The 20,677-nt window shown below is 43.0% G+C and overlaps 2 protein-coding genes across 2 annotated transcripts; both read right to left on the reverse strand.

Annotated features, from left to right (window-relative positions):
- Positions 1–2,056: 2,056 nt before the first annotated feature.
- SFT2D2 (SFT2 domain containing 2) lies at positions 2,057–11,359 on the reverse strand. Its single transcript, XM_015876473.3, has 8 exons — positions 11,217–11,359; positions 10,925–11,011; positions 10,672–10,757; positions 9,905–9,986; positions 7,144–7,179; positions 6,966–7,024; positions 6,298–6,327; positions 2,057–5,706 (listed from the first exon to the last, which is right to left on the reverse strand). The coding sequence occupies exons 1-8, from the start codon at positions 11,277–11,279 to the stop codon at positions 5,667–5,669; spliced, it is 483 nt and encodes a 160-aa protein (XP_015731959.1). The 5' UTR covers positions 11,280–11,359; the 3' UTR covers positions 2,057–5,666.
- A 156-nt stretch (positions 11,360–11,515) lies between these two features.
- TIPRL (TOR signaling pathway regulator) lies at positions 11,516–20,559 on the reverse strand. The gene is made up of 7 exons (XM_015876486.3): positions 20,344–20,559; positions 18,862–19,041; positions 17,944–18,043; positions 16,514–16,645; positions 16,009–16,104; positions 15,256–15,318; positions 11,516–13,546 (listed from the first exon to the last, which is right to left on the reverse strand). The coding sequence occupies exons 1-7, from the start codon at positions 20,442–20,444 to the stop codon at positions 13,394–13,396; spliced, it is 825 nt and encodes a 274-aa protein (XP_015731972.2). The 5' UTR covers positions 20,445–20,559; the 3' UTR covers positions 11,516–13,393.
- Positions 20,560–20,677: the final 118 nt, after the last annotated feature.

Raw genomic sequence — 20,677 nt, forward strand, 5'->3', positions numbered from 1 at the left:
CCCAGTGGAGCACTCAAACAACTCAGCGCCCCTGAACATTTAGTCCCAGTAACACAGGGAAACGTAACCTCTATCACCATGACACTCCCAGGAAATCAACACCTATTGACGACCAAGGAATAATTACGAGAGGATAAAAAGACAGCTGCTTTCCCTCTGTTTTTAATCACGGATCCAGCCCCTTAAGAGATTGCTGGGTTAGAAGAGACTTAGAGAAGATTAACCTTTTCATTAGTGCTGGGGTGGTGGAGAGGACAGTTTCAATAACTTCAGCCAGGTACGTTTTTAGCAGTTATTCAGTCAGACTGCTCAAGTAGCACCTCCCTGTCTGCTATTATGATCAACATCAGCTCAGAAAGCATGGGAAGCTTTTCAGAGCAATTTTTCTTTTTTCTTACACACAAAAAAACCCCTCATCTAGTCATGATGGTGATAAACATAAATGTATTACAGAAAAATAAGTAATAATGTGTACAATTTTGGGCACCACAAGATAAGAAGGGTATAAAACCATTAGAGAGTGCAAAGGGGGAATATGAAGAAAGTGAAGAATCTGGAAGTGGAGGTGTGACAGCAACAAGGCCCAAGGGGACAGCATGGAGCTGTGTCAGGGGAGGAGCAGATGGGGGTTAGGGACAGGGTCTGCACCACAGGGTGGTAAGCATGGAACGGGTTGCACAGGGTTGTGGGCACATCACTGAGCTGCCAGAGTTCTGGTTTGGATTTTGGGTGGTGCTGTATGGAGCCAGGAGCTGGACTTAATGATCCTCATGGGTCCCTTTCAGCTCGGGATGTTCTGTGATACTAATAATAATTATACATAGCTGAAATACTTGCTTCTCTCAAAAGTAACAAGACTTATACGCTCTATTACACACAACTAGAAAACACAAGAGCAAATACTTATGATAAAATAATTTGTTTTCACATATTTGGAAGTGACATCCCTTCAGAGTTGCACTGAAATCATGCTGGCCAGCCTATACTTCTAACATACCATTTTTCAGCTACATCAGTGTTACTTACTCCTCATTTCTGCAGATTTTATATCACAAACTCTCAGGAATAACCTCTTCTAGAGATGCCACATGGGAACCTGAGAAAAACTTAAAATGGTTTCAAGTAGGCTGGCTGAAAATAGCAATCCCAAAGATTGGCAGCTTAGATATTCTGTTCCATCTCTAATTAATCTGAAGTTTCTTCAGGAGTTTCCACAGTTCAGTACAGGCGCATGTTTACAATCCTTTACCCTGTGGATACTGTGACCAAGCCTGAGCTCAATATGAAATAAACAAGTAAACAAAGGGAAAAAAATCCAGCTACATGCATCCATAAAACACTCTCTTATAAATCAGACCTCATGGAGGAAGAAGGGGAAAGGGTAGACATTAGGTGTGTAGCAGCCTTCCAGTAGTCTCATTGCTAAACTCAAATCAATCATGGATTTGCTTCCAGGGTGCGGGTATTCACAGCCTCTCTAGGCAGCCTGTTCCAGCCTCTCACCACCCTCACAGTAAATAATTTCTTCCTGATATGTATCTAGTCTAAATCTGCCCTCTTCCCATTTAAAACCATTTCCTCTCACCCTGTTGCTATGTGTCCTTATTATAAGTCCTCCCAGGCTTTACTGTAGGCCCCCTTCAGGTACTGGAAGGCTGCTACAAGGTCCCCCTTGAGCCTTCTCTTTTCCAGGCTGAAGAGCTCCAATGCTCCCAGCCTACGTACATAGTGGAGGTGCTCCAGCCCTCTGATCATCTTCATGGCACAGGTTGAACTAGGCAGAGAAAACAAAGCACTAAGCATTTAAATAAAGGATCCATTGCATTTGTAGGTTTAGATTCATACTTGTAGCTGTCTTGACAAGAAAGTTACACGAGACTCCCCTGGTTCCTGTAAGCTCCTTTCAAAAACATAAAATATAAACCTCTAGGTTCCTGTGCTACTGAATGACAAGTGTCTTCCATTGAATTAAAAAAACAACACAACAAAACTGGACCTTCCTGTGAAGGAGTCATCATCATTACAATGTCCAAATTAAAACAAATTGCAAGAGCCATTTGTTGAATGCAATTACAACTTTATTGTCGTAAGTGAGGGCTTCATTACAGAAAAAGTTCTGAAAAGAAAGTTATTTATCAAAGTAGAAATCAAACAGTGCAAATACACAGAAAAGGAGAATCAGTAACAATACAAAACATCGTGGCGAAATTCTGAGAGTCCAGGTTTTATTTTACAAAACAATTCCCACAGCTGTTAAAAAAAAAAGTTGTGTTGTCAAAAGACAGCAAGGCACACACACCTTTAAGAAAATACACCATTTTTGTGCTTTCTATCCTACGTGATCAGTATTTGCTATGCTTGTAAACATCAATAGTTAAGAGAGACGTGTGTTTGTGTGTCATCCTCCTCCTCAGTTTTGAAGTCCAAAATAGCAACAGTCATCTTGTACCAAAACAGATTAAGAACCATTTTTATGAACTCAACAAATGCTTTCAATCTTAGTACACAGCAAAAGCACTCAACCCTCAAGGATCCATGTTTTTCCACAATGGAGTTTCCTAAACATCAGCTTCAGACTGCATGTAAGCGACAGCGCTCTAAGCCCCCAAGTATATTACAGGCACAGCTAACATCTGCCCTCAAGTTAGAGCCAGTCCAGGTCTATCTTCCTGCACCTTGCTGGAAACAACTCCCCTCTCCCCAAGAATTGCATTGGGTTTCAGAGCAGCTCATGGGCAGTCTCACTATAGCAAATACTAAGCAAAACCACCTTGTTCACATCAGCACAGTAGAACCATCTCAGATAGCATCAGTATTCACAATCACACCAACCAGAGCAAAACCCTGGAGCGATGAAAAAAATCCCACATTTACATGTTCAGAATCTCAGTGCTATGGGAACAAACACCCACCATCACCCATTTCCATTTCTACTGTATCTGAAAAGTCAGCTGATCCCAGATATGCACATTTCATGCTAAGGCTGTTTGGTTACAGTGATAGTACTGCACAAAAAGAAAACAACCCCAAAAGTCATTGGGCAAGTTGACCAACAGTGAGGCTTTCAAGAAGCACTTACTGGTAGAGCACCAAACTGCTGAGTTGGGCATCCAACTTTCTTCAGTAAGTCAGTCTTGAATTGAGTGCTGTAGGCAACTGCATAAGGCCTTTATTAAGGAAGGAGCCTTATGATTTAAAACACAAATAACATTTAACATTCCTGCCATGGAGGACGTTATGATAGAAAGCTAGAGGGCTTTAAAAACGTCCACCACGCTTCCTGGTAAGCAGATAACCAAAGCTCATGAAATCAACTCCAAACACATAGAAATCTTGATGACAAAAATGCTATAACCTAATTCAGACTGAAACTGATCAAGAGGGAACGTGCATATTGGTTTACCTATCGATCATATAAATTATTTTTTACAATATAGATGTGTAACAAGATAGAAGAATGTTCTACTGCTATACTTGGCAACAACCTGTGTACAACTATCACTATACACGTGAGTAGGAATCTACAGTGTTTCGCTCTGATAGAGAGGAATTACCTTTAAATCAAAACTGCTTGTAGATGAAGTGACAAACCCTGAGTAGTTTTCACATATTGACAAGGGCACAGTGAAACTCTGTTACCACCCGACCTTCACGGAAACAGAATACAGCACCAGAAGGCAACATGAATCCTAGAGGCACTATGGTGATCACTTATGTCTTCGCCACCTCCTTTGGAATTCCCTTCCCTTCTGGGCACTATTGCTAAGCCTCGTGTGCTATGCAGTCAAATAAACCTTTGTTCTTCTTTATTATTGTATCAAAGTGTGGAATTGGAATTACAGCTTTAAAAAAAGTGTGTGTGAATCCATTCAAGTTTACCATTTCTTGGTAGTGAAAAAGAAACTCCTAGTTCCAAGTGGCTGAGCTCACAACACCAAAAGGTCCCACGTAGCTACAGTATACAAGTTGAAAAAGCAGTATGCAGCATACCCAAATCTAGTGTTTTTACGGTGAAAATGCTAGAGAGCTATGGTACTACAGTCCTGCAAAAGCTACTCAAGGACTGAGCAAAAAGCTTTTTCTCTTCTCCTAATCTGAACTATTAAAAAAAACCCAAACAAAACAGAACTAAAACTCCATAATGTTGGCTGCTGATAGGCCTGGAATGATTATACACCTTAACAGAACTTTCCCAGTTTATATTACTGAACTGTCTTTGTGGTGCAAGTCAAGGATACACATGCTATGCTAACATAATGCAGTTAGATGTCTAAACTCTATGTAGATGAGGAAAGAGGATTCAGATCATATTAAAGTTCACTGGCTAATGAGCCTCACAGCCAGCAGTTCAGACAGCTTGCTAATAGGAAAGGCAAGAGAAGTTAAACAGTACCCAACACAGTACAAGCAGGAACCTGCATTCAGATATTAAAACAAGTGACCGCTGAAATGGTTTGGGAGTACATGATTACACACAGCTCAGAAAAACGGGCAATGGCCTTGGAATCTGGATACTGAGCAGTCAGTGCTTGTTTGAAGCTGGCAGTGAGACTGTTGAATGCTTCATTTGGTTAAACAACCACAAAACAATAGAAAGCTGTACTTCCTCCTCAGATATCCACAAGTGCAGAAGAGAATTTTAGGATAAATGAAATTAATTTCACTTACAAAAAAGACACGTTACAGTTTTAACTTATTCACAGGTTCAGAAGAAAATGTCTTTTTCCAGCCCTGGACTTGCTTAAACACCAGCCTGCTTCTACCTTATCAACAGGGACTTTGTCCTTTGAGAAAGGACACACACAGGTTCTTTCCCAGCTTACTTGTTGTGCCCTCAGCCTCACATCGCTCCTGTGCTACAGCTGGAAAGAAGAGAACCACCTCATTTCAAGTGATAAATTCATTTCCTAGCTTGATTGTATTGCATTCAGCTGGAGTCAGGGTGAAGAACACATTCCTGGCAACTAAAAAGCTTGATTAGCCTGATTTTGCAAGTGCTTTTCTTGCAGGAATCAATCTTTGCAGATGAAAATGTCCCTTTCATGTATTTTAAGAAAATACCACCAATCTAAACTGGAAATGATTTTTTTCATGTAAGAAAACAAAATCAAGCATTCTGTAATTACTCTAAAACAGCCTTTTCATTTGGAATTAAACCTTTTGAAAATACCATAGACCTAAACTGTTGCAAGAGGGGCAGAAAAAGAACACCAGTATTCCATTATCTGATATAAATAGTGCAAAGATTAAGTGATGTAAGGCTACGATAAGAGTTCTCAAGAAGGAATCGACTAGCAAGAGATTTCTTTTTCTTCTTTGAAAAGGAATCCCACCACGGTCCCACCAGAACCAAGGTCTCCATTTTACAGACATCACCTGTTACTTCGTTAATTTTGCAAAACCACATAATTTTAGATGAAAATCATCATAACAAAGTCTGAGTCTCAGCCCAGTTCTTCCAGGCTGAACTTCATTTGGTCACGTGAGTGCTCTGTCCTACGGGCAACAAATACACACGATTGCATTCACTGCATTTAACACAAAGAGCCTCTAACAACCAACCCAAAGGCACGCATTTAGGACGGACGTAGCAAAGTACATACACAGTGATCTTAACACAGTTCTGCTATGATTCCTAGAAGTCTGTAAAGCGTCCAGCTTTCCTCTTAGGACAGACAGACAGACACACATTTCTTCACAGCATCCCTATGGGCAGGAGAAAGAAAACAACAGTCACCTTGGTTTGCTGCTGGATGACTCACTGCATGCTGGTGCAGCACCGCCAACACTCACACCTTCAGAGATCAGCTGACCAGCTGTTAACTGTGCTTACATGACTGTATCACAGGCAAGCAGGTCTGCTCACCCCATACCCACCCGGTTACAATGGTAATAGCACCCATATAGGAAGAATAGAGCTGACAAACTGTGTTCAAATGCTTTGACAGTGCTCACAGCAGAGGGAACAGTGAAGAAAAATAAGGTACACAGAAGAACACATTTGCCCAGTAGCATTTTGCACCAGCATTTGGGCATTCTCAAGGCAAACATATTTAGCGTTTGGTCTGCACACTTGCATATCTTCATAGGAAGCCCTCTCATTTTGTTACACTTGTGTTCCCCCACCACCACCAGAGAAGACGCTTAGTCCCATTATTAAGCAACTACAAGTATTTCCTCCCATTAAAACACTGCCATGGAAAAGCTTAAATCCACACATTACAATGCTCCCATATAGGAACCTTTAGTAACACGAAGCCTCAAGATGATAAGAGGTATGTGAGCAGGGAACCTTACCTTGCATATGGTATGAAGGAAATGCTGTACCTAAGAAGGAACATCATAAAGGTTACTCTTGTCAGATTATACTGCAGTTGCAAAAAGCATAACTGTGTTGCTCTAAACAGAGGGCTGCAAGATACACAACTAAAGCGAAGACCTGATGTTTTGAAGAAGGAGCATCACTGCAAGTAACCTTAGCTCAGCCACACTGAGAAATGCCAAAACGAGAGGGCCCACTGCAGAGGCATGGGAATCAAGGGTTCCTGCCCCAAGCAGCCCTTGTGTTCCGACACCAACAGGGATAAAATTGCTTTTGAGGGCTGGCTAAGCCTCCCTACCCATTCCTGTACTAATTCAATAGCATTTGACAGACAATACTGTAACTTAAAGAAAACTGATGCTTAACTTGATTGGTGTATCTGGGTCATTTGACCTAACAAGTACAGAGGCTCAAAGAAATTAAACACATTCAGAAGGAACCTCTTCCAGAAGTAGAAGGAGAGAACAAAGAGCAGCAATACATCACTTCATAGAAACACTATCTTGCATCCAGGGGAACGGTAGGGTACAAAACCTTCCTTCCCTTTCATGCATCCATGCTCAAGTCCCACTCACAGTCCTGCTATTTACTCTCGGTTATTCCTAAGGCCAAGTGAGGTGCATGCACAAGGGAGATCACTTACCATGCCAAGGCAAAAAACTGTAAGATACAGAAAAGGAGCGCGAGTCCTTCCTTACGCCACTGAGGGAGAAGGGCAGGGGAAGGGGAGGAAACACAGCAGCCAGTGAGACAACCATGCAAGAACCTCATTTCTTAAATATACTCCAGTATATATACACGTACGGGCCTCAAGTACTCACCCAAAAAGCAGAACACAGCGTTAATACGAGACACAACTGGAAGAAAACAAATGATTTCTATTAAACATACAAACAACTCTCCAGTTTCCACAGATATTCTAACACTGCAATGGGTTCCTTCAGAGACAGATAACATAATTTCACAGTTCTATACACTGAGGTACGAGAGTTCCCTTTATTTAAGTGTTTATTTAAAACACTCGTGCTACTTCGCATTTGAAGCAATGAGAAAACACCCGTCTGATATCTCCAGACAACATGTTAATGTCTACAAAGGAGCAAGAGCAGCAGATTTCCATACTCATGCAACACCAGCATGTTCTCATACACTTCTCAGCAGAGCAGGTATTCGCTGCATTTCAGCTTCTAGCACAAGTCAGACTTGCCAGTTAAGACTGTTTCTTCTGACTCTGTATGTGTCACATTTCCTGTTCATTCTTAAGGCCACTACTGTAACGAAACTAGAGGTAATTACTGAATTAGTAGAATCATAGAATCATTTTGAGTTGGAAGGGACCCTTAAGGTTATCTAGTCCAACTTCCCTGCAATAAACAAGGACACCCACAGCTACACCAGGTTGCTTAGAACCCCATCCAGCATAACCCTGAATGTCTCCAAGGACACCATCACCTCTCTGGGCAACTTGTTCTAGCGCCTCACCACTCTTACCATAAAAACTTTCTCCTTATATCCAAACTATATCTCTCTTCTTTTAGTTTGAAACCACTTCCCCTCATCCTATCACCACAGACCCTCCAAGAGTCTGTCTTCTTTCATCTTTAGACACTAAGAAGCTGCTTACAGGTCTTCTCCAGGTTGAACAGCCCCAGCTCTCTCAGCCTGTCCTTATAGGAGAGGTGTTCCATCCCTTGGATCATTTTTGTGGCCCTCTTCTGGACACACTCCAACAGGTCCATGTCTCTCCTGTACTGAGGACTCCACATCTAGATGCAGTACTCCAGGTGAGACTTCACCAGTGCAGAGCAGAGAGGCAGGATCACCTCCCTCAACCTGCAGATCATGCTGCCAACGATACAGTTGGCTTTCTGGGCTGTGAGGGCACACTGCTCCTTCACGCCCAGCTTGCCATCCATCAGTACCCTCATGTCCTTTCTAGCAGTGGCTCCTTCCTTGTCCACTGATGCAGTTATGACATCATAAAAAGCTACAGGGTGGTCAGGCGGGACCTGCTCTTGGTGAAGCCATGCTGGTAATCCCAGATTACCTCTCTTTCTTCCATGTACCTTAGCATTGCTGCCTGGAGGATCTGCTCCATGATCTTCCCTTGCACTGAGGTGAGTCTGATGGGTCAGTAGTTCCATGGGTCATCCTTTCCACTCTTAAAAATTCTCATCAATTGAAGTCACAACATCCTTTCAAGTGCTTTCAGGTATTGCTTTGTAACATCCCTTTTTAACACATAGCCCAACACAGCCATTCAAACAGGCACTGTTTTCTTTTTACATTACACTGTGTCTTTGGGAACTGGTAGCCTATTTCAGATTATCTCCTGCTTTACTACTAGTTTTAACAGAAGATACTGTTTAGTTCAAGTCTTCATATTCAGATTAAGATATGGCAGTTTATGTAGCTATGGCAGATGCTGATACTTCACCTTGCTCCAGCAGAAAGACAAGACACTGGCAATGCAAACCTACTACTGTGCTACAACAGACTGTAATGTGCAGCCAAACTGCACACACAGACACACCACACAATGGCATCCTGGCTGCTGCTATCTGTGAGCATACATGGTCAGCATCCTAAGCTGTATGTGCTGCTTGTAGCTTCACAGATGTTTAAATACAAACCACAAAACATGAGTGCTCTGAAGCCATTCACAGTGAAAAACAGGAGGAGTTTCCTGCAAGTTAAATCACCTTCTTGATTTTAGACTCTCCAAGAGAAAGTACAAGAGCTTAAAAAGCCTGAAGGCACTTTGAACAAGAGGAAGCCTGAGAATTATCAGCAATTCTTCCCCGGAATAAAACATTGTCCACAATTCTCATCTTCAGAAGATGAAAACTGAAAGGGCTGACTGCAGCTGAATGCTGTGCTCACAATTTTGTTGTGCTGCACTCGTTTCAAAACCTGAACCTATCAGCCAACTGGGATGACGTTATGCTTAATGCAAGGTCACCACAGCACAGGGATTCCATCCCTTTTTGTTGTCAGAAACAAATATTTTATCAGGGTGGAAATAGCAACACTGCTTTTTAGAGCACTCATATGGAGTATAAAGAAACACAAAACTATGCAAGATAAGACACACCTCGCAACTTCCACAGTGCGACTAAGAAAGCAGTTTCCTGCCTTTCATCTTTAGGCAACAAGAAAATACCATGACATGACCTCAAGCACCCTAAAAACGTTTGTGCAGGACTTATACACAGCAGCTACAGATACTTAATGCTTATTTAGTGTTACAATCGGACTTTGGTTCAGCCCTTTCTTACAGGAAAGTGCTGGTGCTACACACACCTTGTCACCACACTGTACAGAAAGAACTCCACCCACAACATATCCTGAGACATACATCACCCTACGAGGAAGGGCTCAATAGCTGGGTGCTTGAATGGGCTGCCCAGGGAAGTGAGTCACCATCCCTGGAGGTGCTCAAGGAACATTCAGATGTTGGACTGAGGGACATGTTTAGTCGGGAAATACTGGTGGTAGATGGACAGTTGGACTGCATGATTTTAGATGTCTTTTCCAGCATTGGTGATTTTATGAGTTAAAACCGAGTCCTTTGATACTTACTAACATAACAATAGTAGCAATCAATCGGGTAGGCTCAAACATCTTTTTCAATTGTTTCATTGGTCCCATAAGAAAGAGAGTGCTGTGGAATGGAAAAACAAAACAAGATGAACATCTAAGGCTTGAAAGGCAAAAGTGAAACCAAGCCAGACTCCTGAGAAAGGATATTTATTTTGTAAACTTTTCTGTTGTCACATGGGATACCAGGACACCATGTCGTTATGGCAATCAGTGCACAATGAAAGAGAAGGGATATACAGTGAGACAAGATCCATCCCTGCTCTCCTTTGTCCAAGCTGTTTGTTCTGTAACTTTGCAATAATCATAACTGAACGACTGACTGAGCCTAGAACTCACATGCCAAAGTACAGATCGAGGTCAGCATCAGTTGGACCACTCTTTTTTTAAGGCATAAGTAAAAAAATACCTTCACGGTATTGTCTTTCATGGTGCTACTAGGGAGGTGCTGCTCTTTTTAGCAAAAAGATAATCACAGTCAGAGGGTGGTGACGCACTGGAACAGGTTGCCCAAGGAGGCTGTGGATGCCCCATCCCTGGAGGCATTCAAGGCCAGGCTGGATGTGGCTCTGGGCAGCCTGGTCTGCTGGTTGGTGACCCTGCACATTGCAGGGGGTTGGAACTACATGATCATTGTGGCCCTGGCCATTCTATGACTCTATGAATTTCTGTAAGCAAATGTGCACACTCAAACAGGTTGGTTTTTACTACTTCCACACCAACTCCAAACTAATATAAAAGATCATTACCTTCCAATTGATGCTATGTTCCCCAACGTGTAAAATGCTGCAAAGAGAATCAGCCCTTTCCTTGGTACCCAAAGCAGACAACTGCCCTAAAAAGGAAAACAGAAAGAGAAAAGTGCGTGTGTTAGCATTCTCGTTAATGATTAGCATGCTGTAACTAACTGTAACCAAGTCTGGTGCTCTCGGAGACCCAGAAACCTCAGGCATGGTACAGCTCCTCGTGAGCCCTGCCCAGCTCAGAACAACCAGTGCTTACCAACAGAGAGAACACGCATCCCAACGCAAAGCAGGCGATGAAGCCTTTCACTCGGGTGCCCCAACCCAACGAAGTCGCGTCGATAACCTGCAAACGAGGGGAGCAGAAATCGGGCGTTACCGCCGTTAGTTATCGCTACAACCCACCACACACCGCACCCCTGAGCTTCCCGGGGGCCGCAGCTCTTAGTGCCGCCGGCTGGCGGTAGAGGCCCGGGGCACAGAGGCCGAGGAGCGGCCCGGTGCTTTCCTTGAGGCGGCGGCCCCCGCAGGTGCCGGTAGCGGGGCGTTACCTCCGCCAGAGAGCCGGGCTCCTCCGCATCCCGGCCGCTCAGCACCCGCTTCAGCTTATCCATGCCGCCCAAGTGCGGTCGGACGGCTCTTCCCCTCCGCCCAGTGTACTACGAGCCCCGGCAGGCCCCGCGCCGCCTCGCCTACCTGCGCCCGGCCGTGTAGGCGGCGGGGAGGGGCAGGGAGGGGCGGGGCGGGCGGCGCGACCTATGAAATGGCGGATCCCCCACCGCCTTGCGGGTGCCCTCACCCAGGCACAGCATCACTGCCTTAAGTTGATTTCACTCAGATAAGAACAGGGTTCTGAAACATCGGGTATATTTTATTTATTAACATACAAGAGGGAATATAAATTGCCTTACGTTCGGCTCGCTACAAAACAGCTGGAGCATCACCCCCCTCCTCCCAGCGTTACATAGCACAGCAGTACCTTGCTCAGATGAAGCGATACCAGAGTTTCTCTCAGTGCTTCTTGATAATCCGCACAGTGTAAGAGGGGCAGGGATGGTGTCTATGTTCTGCTTTGTGCTAACTGACTTCCTAATGACGTCCTTGTGATTTCTCCGCTATTTGTGTTCCACTTAAATGCACGGCACCCAAAACAGATGGATATCAGAGCTATATATTCAGGATTCAAGGCTAATCGACTGCATCAACAGGTCACAGATTATAAGTACAACGGAGGAGGTCAAATACACATCAACTTAACATGCAGAGCACCCTTCTCAACACCAGGTGTCAGTTTTGTAGGTCCCCCCCAACTAGACTTGAGCTCAGTAGAGCTTCATATTAGCATCACAGAGTAAACCCACATGGTCATTTTCACTAATGAATGCAGTTATAGTTTCCTTTCTGTTAGCACAACATCAGCTCTCAATCACCACCAGCTTTGACTTTAGATTGTGCTTTTATAAGCCTGTAAGGCACATAAAATAGCAAATTCTTAGAGGAAAAGTGCCCTGATATACTCCCACCAGCAAAATATCTCTTCTCTGTTGTTCCCTTCTCTGCTCAGATCCCTCTATCACTGGAAGGGACCTCAATAATATTCCATTTCCAGATGAATTTGCTTCCACTCTGCATTCATTTCCAGCCAGATAAATGCTTTGTCCTGACACTACAGTCCTTAGGAACCAAGTGCAGTCACTTTAATAGTAGAGCACTTTTAATCAAACCATCAGCACTGTCTTTAAATGAAAACCATTTCTCAAAAGATGTGGTTAAGAGAAACAACCCACCCCAAAACTTATTTGAAGACACACAGTGTAGAATATGAAGATTTAATTAAAACAGTCCATGTCATCAGAATCTACACATTCTTATTAGCCCCTGTCCAGTCAAAAGCCCTCAGCTTCTCACACCTGAGTGTAAGCAGCAAACTTAGACAAGCCTGTTTAGCTCCCCCCATCTTAGACCAAACTAATTGATGTAATTTAAGATTTCCAAAAGCAACAGAATTACTTAAAAGCTTAATCCACAAAATGTGAAGATAGAACAGTGACTGCACATGTGATCACACTTCTATTGATATCAGAACTTAAAGATTATAAATAAACCAGAATTATGCATCTGGAATACACGCTAGCATCCTTTTGAAGCTACGTCAGCTCCTCTTTCTCAAACTGCAAATACCAGAATCTTGGAGGGATTGAACACAATAAATGCCCTTTCTCCCCAGCCAAGAAGTAACACAATGGGTTATCGGCTTGCAGCAGGAGAAGCCAGGCAAAGTCTATCTCAATTTCTACCATAGATTATTTCTCCATAGAAATAAAACTATGCCAATTTTACGACTAATGTTGCTGCTTCAGATATCAAGAGACTAACAAAATCTTCCTGGAAGCGTTTGCGTTGGATGGCCCAGACAACAGTCCTGCCTACTGGTGAAATGAGCAGAACCCCACACTCTCTAATTGCCTAAGTCCTTCTCCAGTGCTATTGAAGCCTGCGATTTACACCACCGCTTTATCATTAACTCCAGATACAGGTTTAAAAGAAACAAACAAACAAAGATAGAACAAACATCAGCAAAACCTTCTTGAAATGAGTTCTGTTTTCTTTCACGGCTACAGAAAAAATAGCCAAATTCTTTATTCCACTAGTAGTGAAACCGCACCCCCCAGTAACGCCTACACGATCACACCATCTCCAGTCTAATTCAGTCCAGATAGAGTCACATTTATTTTGACTTAACACACGTGGTTTCCAGTGATGCCTCCGGATTATGAGATTCCTGCGTTCCTGGGAACTCTAGTTTTTCACATATTGTCTCCTTTATGGGTAGATACTGAGAGATCTCATTGGGTTCCGTGAACAGGGAAGGTGGCACATGCTAAGGAGCAAAAAAATGTAGATAAAATGAATGAACAGAAAGGAAAGGATTCCAAAAAACAAATAATTATGGACAGCTGATCTTTACCTGATTTAAGCACCCTGAAGTCATAAGGCACAGAGAAATTCAGATTACTACTTTAAATATAACACATATGATCTCTTAATTCTTGAGTGTCATCAGTAGGTTAAGGAAAAGCATTTCATATTTCTAAATAGCAGATTTTGTCTTCACACAAAAGTCAGGGATGTTCCAAAACATATACAGTGTCCATAGTTCAGTGCTGCACATTGTCTTTTAATTTTAAGAATTTAATTCTGGATGAGACCAGGATGGCCACAACAGATTTAACATTTAATGTCTTCTGGTCATCGCTGTACATCCCCCAGAGCTACTGAAAATTGATATTGATATCTCAGCATACACTGCAGTTTGAAGAAGCCCACCACAAACAATGTTCAGCTATTTATGTGGAATAGTAACCAAGTGGATTTTAATTTTGAATTTGAAGAAATCAGTTGGTCTAAGTTGATCTTTTTCCCTGTAGATTCCTGCAGATTAAACAGCTTCACACACAGATGTTTGTCAGGACAAAAAGAAGTTGAGCAGTGGAACAGGCTGCCCAGGGAGGTGGTGGAGTCTCCTTCTCTGGAGATATTCAAGACCCGCCTGGACGCCTACCTGTGTGACGTGGTGTAGGGAGCCTGCTTTGGCAGGGGGGTTGGACTCGATGATCTCTAGAGGTTTCTTCCAACCCCTGCAATTCTGTGATTCTGTGAAAACAGCCACAGCCTACACCGAGTGCTCAACTTTCTAACAACATCCCGTAAGCAAGAAGCGTAGAGCTATTTAAGTACAACCTGACTGCCAGATACTCCTAACATGCAAGGAATTCTACTGCCATTTCAATTAATTCTGACTTGAGAATTCTCTCCTTTACCTACTGAAGATGATCTAAGGAACAGAAGAGCAATATGAAGTACGAGACTAAAATGAAATGTAGATCAACTACTTGCATTTCAGAAACCACCGCATTATTAAAAAGACTGCGCCTCATTTAATTGCCTTCATTAGGGATTGCTTAGTGTTGAACAATGTGAAACTGTCCTTTTCCTTAAGGAGGAAATAGCTGAGCAAAAACATTCCCTCAGAACATTAGTATCACATTAGTCACATTTTACAGGTGAAGAAAAAAAGGGAGGGTACCTAAAAATCATACACTGGGGAAAGAATAAAAAGTCCATATTACAACTGTAAATGTGCCACAAGTGATTCTGAGTTACTGCCTGGGTTTTAAGAAAAGCTATTAAAATTGGAGGAAAAGCCCAAATGAATCTGTAGCAGCAAACAGATTCTGACTTCTAAGACAGGTTGTGAGCACACAGCCAGTGCTGAAATTCAACATCACAGGGAAAGGACTACCTGGTTTTGTGACTGAGCAGTTATAAAATAACAATAGAAACAGCTATTCACTCAAAAGTACAAAAATTAACCCCATCCCATATATAGTAAATGGGATCACTGAATCACCTACAAAGGCCAATCTGCCTTGAAATGCCTAAAATAGAAACTGCACACGCAGGAGGACCTTCCCCCTGCCTGGATTACCAACCTTTCACAACAGTTACGGACAGACAGTGTTTTCTTTGTGGACCATAAAAGAACACTAAAAAGCAGGCAAGGAAAAAAAAACATCAAAACCATAATACCTTTAAACTTGATATTTTGCTTTCTCTTGATGTATATTCTCGCAACATATAAGCCTTGTCAGACTGATGGGGGGAAAAAAAGGACAAAAATCATTACCAAATTATAAGAATGCAAAACAAGCATTGTAAAAACATCAAATTCAGGAAACATTTGAATGTGACTGACCACGGATCTTTAGCACAAATGGATATTCAGACTCCCAAAGACAAAGAACGGCATCTTTTCCAAAAGTCACCTTTTTGCACACAAGAATTGGAAAGCCTATGACTGAATGTGTTTGTCAGCCTTCTCACACAACTCCTGCATCAGATCATCAGCAAATCTTATGTTCTGTCCTATTTATGGGATACTTGAACTCAGCATGGCATAGATAGTTCTCTGCAAGGTTAAACTTACAGTCATAATACTAGACCAGCCAAAAGCAAAAAAACCCACCCAACCCTGTAACAACAACATCACACCATTCACTGTTGTCTATTTTTTGTCTTATACTGCCTCTCTAGACTGTGCCTGTCAAATATATTTAAATCATGATCTAGCATAAGCTATAGGCTACTCTGCTCATATAACACCTAGCACTTGGTTGCTCCTTCAGCACCACCATTACAAAATAAACTTGCAAGTTCAGTTTGGGTAACCCCCATATCCCCAAGCATCAGCACTGAAGTATAGGAATATCGGCAGGTCTTCTCTGAAAGCAATACTGTAAGTGAGCATCTGTAAAACATTCCTAATGGCGAATGAAGACTTACCTCATGGTGAAGCCTCGTGTCATTCATCCTGATAAGAACTCCATCAACTCGCAAGAAAAACCTCAAGAGCACAAAAAAGCTGGAAGGCATCACTCTCTGGAAATATAAAGATGTTCCATTCGGCACGTTACAAAGTTTAACTTTAGCCACGTGTTTACTTGCAGCAGAAATTCACAATGGAAAACTATATAAGCGAGCTCTCAGGAGTAAAATTCCTAACTTGGGTTGGTGATAAACTACAGCTATCAGCAGAGCAGGCTGTTTTTAAAGAGCTTAGGGATGCAGAAAGGAAGACCGACAAGCAACTGACGAGCTCCCTAATGCAAGTGACAAAAATATTTCAAGATAACCATTTTCAATAGCACCAATTTAAAAAGCAAGAGTAAAGACATTTTCACTTGAAACTTTAAACTCTAGAAGGAATAAAATGCAAAGCAGTAACTACATTGTGCTACATCTGCTGGCTGGGTCACTGAGCCTCTTGTATTCACCTCTCAATACTCACTATCTTTACACTCAAACTTGACACTCCGTGATCATGAAGTTCGTCTTCAAACAGAAGCACTTCTTCAAAAAACATGATTTGTTCCCTGGCTTTCAATTTCTCTGTATTTATATGTTCTGTTGTAGGAACAACCTAAAGAGAAAGATGAATAGTTAGTACACTAATTTGCTGTCAAACTCGATGAAGTTTGTCCTGACCTTTAAAATCCCCTATTTGCTAGCTTTCTGAAGGGAAAAGCTTTCAGAGCACTACACCTAAGACATCCAGAATTGTAAGAGAATTCTCTAAGTTAAAACTGAAGCCAAAGTTTCAAGGAGGAAACACCGAGCAAAGCAAGAACTGAGAATGGAAAGTTCTACATAAACTGTCATCTGAGTACAGGTTTTGTAGCCTTCAGCAGCAAGATGAATTTGAAAATATTCAAAGATGCCTCATGTTTAACATGCAATTGAGACCTTCTGGGTTGCAAACAGTTTTCCATGCAATTGGCTGTTTTAGCCAACTGCAAACCCTGAATTCCAATAAAGCCTTCCCACAGAAATCAAGTAACAAGAGCTTTTCCATCTCGTGCTCTACATGTGCTCATAGACTTCTGCTGCCTAAAGAATATGGGCCAACAAGGCAGCTTACTTTTATGCCACACATTTGATTCCAGAGTAACTCTAGTTGACAGGCTGAGGGAGTTGGGCTTGTTCAGCCTAGAGAAGAGAAGGTTGCGGGGTGACCTCAGTGCAGCCTTTCAATACCTGAAGGGAACTTACTCCCAGGCGGGGAGTAAACTCTTCGAAAGGGCTGACAATAGCAGGACACGGGGAAATGGTTTTAAGTTGAAAGAGGGAAGATTTAGGTTGGATGTTAGGGGGAAGTTCTTTACTAGGAGAGTGGTTAGGCCCTGGAACAGGCTGCCCAAGGAGGTTGTGGATGCCCCGTCCTTGGAGGTGTTCAAGACCAGGTTGGACGGGGCCCTGGGCAACCTGATCTAGTAAAGGTGTATGTTTGGTGGCCCTGCCAGGCAGGGGGGTTGGAACTACATGATCCTTGAGGTCCCTTCCAACCCGGGTCATTCTGTGATCTGTAACCAACACAATCCCAGAGAAATAATACAGATTATCTGCTTAGTAGCATGCAATCCATATACAGTATTGAGAAGCTGGGATCTTCAGCCTTACTTTCAAATAAAGTCAAGGGATGGCCTGTCACTTAAATTACTGTTGCAAAAACAAACAAACCAACCACCCACTAAACCTGAAGTTTTAATAAGCCGTAATTAAGTGAATATGATGAGAAACATGAAAAACTGAAGGTATACTTTGAAGTCAGAAACTAAGAACCATGCAGAATTTATCAAAGCCTACTGACAGGTCCAAAAAGTGCTCTGTGTTTGACTGATGCGACACGTAATCAGCATGCAATAGGGGAAGAATGCTTACCTTTAGTGTTGCAGTATCTCCCAGCAATGTTCCTTTATAGTCAGTTGTGTAAGTCCAATCATAAGGCTTGACAACTTCCTTCGTGTGTTCAGTCTCGCTCCTCAAGAAGTGAAAAAGAACAAAGCACACTTTGTAGTAACTGTTAAAAACTTACAACCTCACATAAGGTTATGTGATTTCCACACTCGCGTCCTAACTATTCAAGAAAAAGAGCAGTATTATCTGTACTGGACTGATGATGTCAAGACTTCAGCACACAGTATCAGTTCTTCCACAACAGCTCTTTTCAGAGGGAATTAGAAAACTATTACCCAAACTCCTCTGCTAACATTGCCTCGGGCTTGTGAGGCAAAATAAACATTTGTAAATGCTATTGAAAAGTCTGTAGTTCACAAGCATTGCTTCAGAAAGTAGGCAGAAATCATCCTGCTGACAACACGCAGCAATAATTAACAGTGTTACCTGTTTTTAAGACAGCTTTCATTTCTCTCCTTGACTTATTCCTAGGAGCTCTGCCACCGATTTGGTAAATACTGAGCAGTACAATAAGTTCTCATGCACAGTGATTATCCTAAGGCTAAGATGTTGAACTACAGCGCTTTGCACTTCTACACACCAGTTTTGTAACATGCAAGCCCCCATGAATCTCAATAAACAGAACTAAACCACGTTAAACATGCAGTTAGTTTTAAGAAAGCCAGGAAGCGATTGAAAAACGCAGCTGACCCCCAGTACTAGATAGGATGATGATGGCAAAGAAAAAGAAAGCTAAGTGATTTCTGCCATCACACACTGATTGCATCAGGGACAGAACTAAATACAACACGGTCTTTAGGAGTCATCTGATGCTTTAACTACTTTATAACGGTTCTGCATACAACACACCAGTACTTGCCCTGTGGTAATAAAATACTGTACCTGCTCTCTTGCCACTCCTCTGCACAAGCCACTTTGATCATACCTTGGCAATTATTGACACATTTTAAAGCATCTGTTGCATTGAACTCAATTCCAAAACCATGTTCATGCTGTATTCTCAGGATATTGTCTCCAAACATCATCTCTGGCAGGGAAGGCATGTGTAATTCTTCAGCCAGTCTGCAAAGAAAAATAGCAGTCCAGTTAGGAGACATCAGTCAGCCACAGCTGAGTGAAAACAATGTGTTTATAAGTATTCTATAGAGCACAGCAAGCTACAAGACACACCATCAGCATGTCTTAAAAACATTGTCACCCTTCCAGTTAATCATTTGACACGAGCTGCAGAATCACTGACCCTAAGTCACTTTTCCACTGCAAGGTTATTCCTAAAGCTTGCCTGCTCCAGCAGGACAGCATAAAAACCTCACACACAAGAAAGAAGAAAACAGAACCTGAAAACAACCACGGCAGAGTATGTTAAAAGCACAGTGCAGAACACACACCTACTTTAGGTTTAGGTTAGATATTAGGAGGAAGTTTTTGACACAGGGTGGTGATGCATTGGAACAGGCTGCCCAAGGAGGCTGTGGATGCCCCATCCCTGGAGGCATTCAAGGCCAGGCTGGATGTGGCTCTGGGCAGCCTGGTCTGGTGGTTGGTGACCCTGCACTTAGCAGGGGGGTTAAAACTAGATGATCACTGTGGTCCTTTCTGTGATCACCCAGGCCATTCTGTGATTCTGTGATTTTACTGCCCTACTGACAGCTACAAAAACTGCAAGACCATTAGGGAAAAGCATTTAGTGAAGACTATTGCATGTATTGAACACAGAGTAAAAAACAGTAACACCATTCCCACGTGCCTGGAGGTGGATATGTAGTTTAAAAAATGAGCATAATGCTGCTATAATACACGCAAAAAAATATGAAGTTTACTCATCTTATTATAATATAGAAAGAAAGTGTCCCCATAGACTTATTCTGGAAACTGAAGCCTAGAATTATCTGTCAAACTCAGCTGCCACCGAGGTCAGCTACGGCCCCAACAGCTGAACCGTTCAGCTCCACATTAGCAAATCTGACTTAAGCACTCGAAGCTGACACAGCAGCATTGCATCCAACGGTGTGACAGCAGCGGGAATTACTGCTGCAAGGAGAAAGCAAACGTTACATTTTTAATGAAGCCCTTTATGTTATGATGCAGTAGCTTACGGGAGTGCACCACATATAAAAGCATCTTAATGGTGCTTAAAAGATAATGAATAAAACTCAAGCTTCCAGCCAGTGGGTGCCTGATGGCTGAAGGTCGGAGCTCCACCACCGTGAATCAGGAGATTCTGAGAGCTGTCCGGAATCGAAACCAGCTCAGACCCTTCAAGAAGAAACATAAAATCCCCGAAATGCCGGATACACCGCGTTCAGGCAACCTCCGCTCCCATATTCGGGTTCTCGGCCCCTTGGCACCCCGCTCCCGCCTCACCTCTCGGCCTGCGCCGACTTCATGATGTGCGTGCAGACGGCGCTCAGCTTCCAGGGCCCGAAGGTGAAGTCGCGGCGGCTGCTCTGGAAAACGGGGTGCATGGCGAAGGCGGAGGGCGCGACCCCAGCGAGGAGAAGGCCGGCAGGGGAACCGGCGGCAGCTCAGCCTCGCCCGCCCTTCCCGGCCCCTCACCGCAGTAGCGCCGCAACCGCCGCCTCACTCAGCTTCCGTTTCCGGGAGAGCGGCGCTGCACGCCCGGAAGTCATGGAGCAGCGGCGCGCTGCGCTGAGCTGCGCTGTGAGGGCGGGGGGTGGCTGCTCGTCCCTCCGCCTTT

Source organism: Coturnix japonica, chromosome 1 (genome assembly GCF_054131305.1).
Source record: "Coturnix japonica strain WE chromosome 1, WE-NBRP24, whole genome shotgun sequence".
Classification (NCBI taxonomy): domain Eukaryota; kingdom Metazoa; phylum Chordata; class Aves; order Galliformes; family Phasianidae; genus Coturnix; species Coturnix japonica.

Coding starts and splice junctions, on each gene's coding strand:
- TIPRL (XM_015876486.3), bottom strand. CDS start 20,444: ATGCACCCCGTTTTCCAGAGCAGCCGCCGCGACTTCACCTTCGGGCCC. Junction 16,105..16,513: donor CAAGTTTGAGTGTAAAGATA/GTGAGTATTGAG, acceptor TTATATTTCCAG/AGAGTGATGCCTTCCAGCTT. Junction 15,319..16,008: donor ACACGAGGCTTCACCATGAG/GTAAGTCTTCAT, acceptor TCCCCCCATCAG/TCTGACAAGGCTTATATGTT.
- SFT2D2 (XM_015876473.3), bottom strand. CDS start 11,279: ATGGATAAGCTGAAGCGGGTGCTGAGCGGCCGGGATGCGGAGGAGCCC. Junction 11,012..11,216: donor AGCCCGGCTCTCTGGCGGAG/GTAACGCCCCGC, acceptor CCTCGTTTGCAG/GTTATCGACGCGACTTCGTT. Junction 7,180..9,904: donor TTGCTACTATTGTTATGTTA/GTAAGTATCAAA, acceptor GTTTTCTTCCAG/TTGTGTCTCGTATTAACGCT.